Source organism: Malurus melanocephalus, unplaced genomic scaffold (assembly GCF_030028575.1).
Source record: "Malurus melanocephalus ecotype Western Australia unplaced genomic scaffold, MMel_1.1 scaffold_636, whole genome shotgun sequence".
Classification (NCBI taxonomy): domain Eukaryota; kingdom Metazoa; phylum Chordata; class Aves; order Passeriformes; family Maluridae; genus Malurus; species Malurus melanocephalus.
Window position 1 is genome coordinate 13,741 of NW_026623868.1, and position 1,082 is coordinate 14,822.

General features: G+C 69.2%; 1 protein-coding gene across 1 annotated transcript in view; it reads left to right on the plus strand.

The window, feature by feature from the left end:
• Nucleotides 1-702: 702 nt before the first annotated feature.
• The window catches only part of ST8SIA3 (ST8 alpha-N-acetyl-neuraminide alpha-2,8-sialyltransferase 3), a 6,728-nt gene continuing 6,348 nt past the window's right edge, over nt 703-1,082 (plus strand). Inside the window, exon 1 of the mRNA XM_057383498.1 lies at nt 703-985. Coding sequence (XP_057239481.1) covers nt 816-985 — 170 coding nt within the window. The 5' untranslated portion in view covers nt 703-815. The remainder of the gene's footprint in view (nt 986-1,082) is intronic.

The window sequence follows — 1,082 nt, forward strand, 5'->3', positions numbered from 1 at the left end:
GACACTTGAGTGAACTCGGGGCTCGCAGGCAGAGCGGCCTGGGGGAGCTTGGAGAGGGGAAAAATGGAATTGGAGGAACACGGAGAGCGATGCAGCTCACAGGGGTCGTGTCCATCAGAGACATCCCTGGCAGTGCAGAAAGCTCTCCTGGAGCTCACGRGAGCTTTGCTGTGTGCTTTGGGGGGCAGTTTGATGACCCGTGCTCCAAACACCAGGCTTTTAAASAGAGAGGGATCTTCCGAGCCGGGAAGGGTCTGCACTGCCCAGCACAGGCTCCCACACTCTGCCCGTGCCACCTGTGTCACCAGGGAGTTAGACACCGGTCCCCAGAAGGGCACAGATCCCCTCAGAGCCATGCTCAGTCCCCATGTGTGTCTGGACGGTCCCTGTGGCTGCCAGGGTGGGCCATGCCAGGCTTTTAGGGGTCCCTCGGGCACCGAATGCAGTGGAAGGGCGCTGTGGGCCCCTCAGGGGATGTCAGGGTGGGGAGGGGACTGGAGGAGCCCCGGGGCTGTTGGGGCTCTGCGGGCAGCACCGGGGTTTTGGGGGGCAAAGCCAGAGATTTGGGTGGGCTCGTTTTGGGCCGGGACCGAGCCGGGGCTCGCCGAGGGGCGCCGGGACCGAACGGAGGGGCGGGGGAGCCGTGCGGGGCCGTGCCGGGCCGGGCCGGGCCGGGCGGGCTCTCCCGGCTGCCATTTCACCGCCCCGTTCTCCATTTTCCTGCCGGCGCGGCGGAACCGGCCCGGCCCCGATGTAGCGGCGCGGCCGCCCCGCACCCTCACCCGCACCCGCCCAGCCGCGGGGCCGCCTCCGGCATGCGGAGCTGCAAGATGGTGCGGGTGGCCAGCGTGCTGGGGCTCGTCATGCTCAGCGTGGCGCTGCTCATCCTGTCCCTCATCAGCTACGTGTCGCTCAAGAAGGACAACATCTTCGGGGCGCCCCGCGCCGCCGGGCCCCGCATGTACATGTTCCACGCGGGCTTCAGGTGAGGCGGGCCCGCCATGGCGGCCCGGGCCCCGCGGACGGGAACGGAGCGGGGCTGTGGGGGTGGTGATGGGGGATCGGCACGGCCCGGGCAGCGG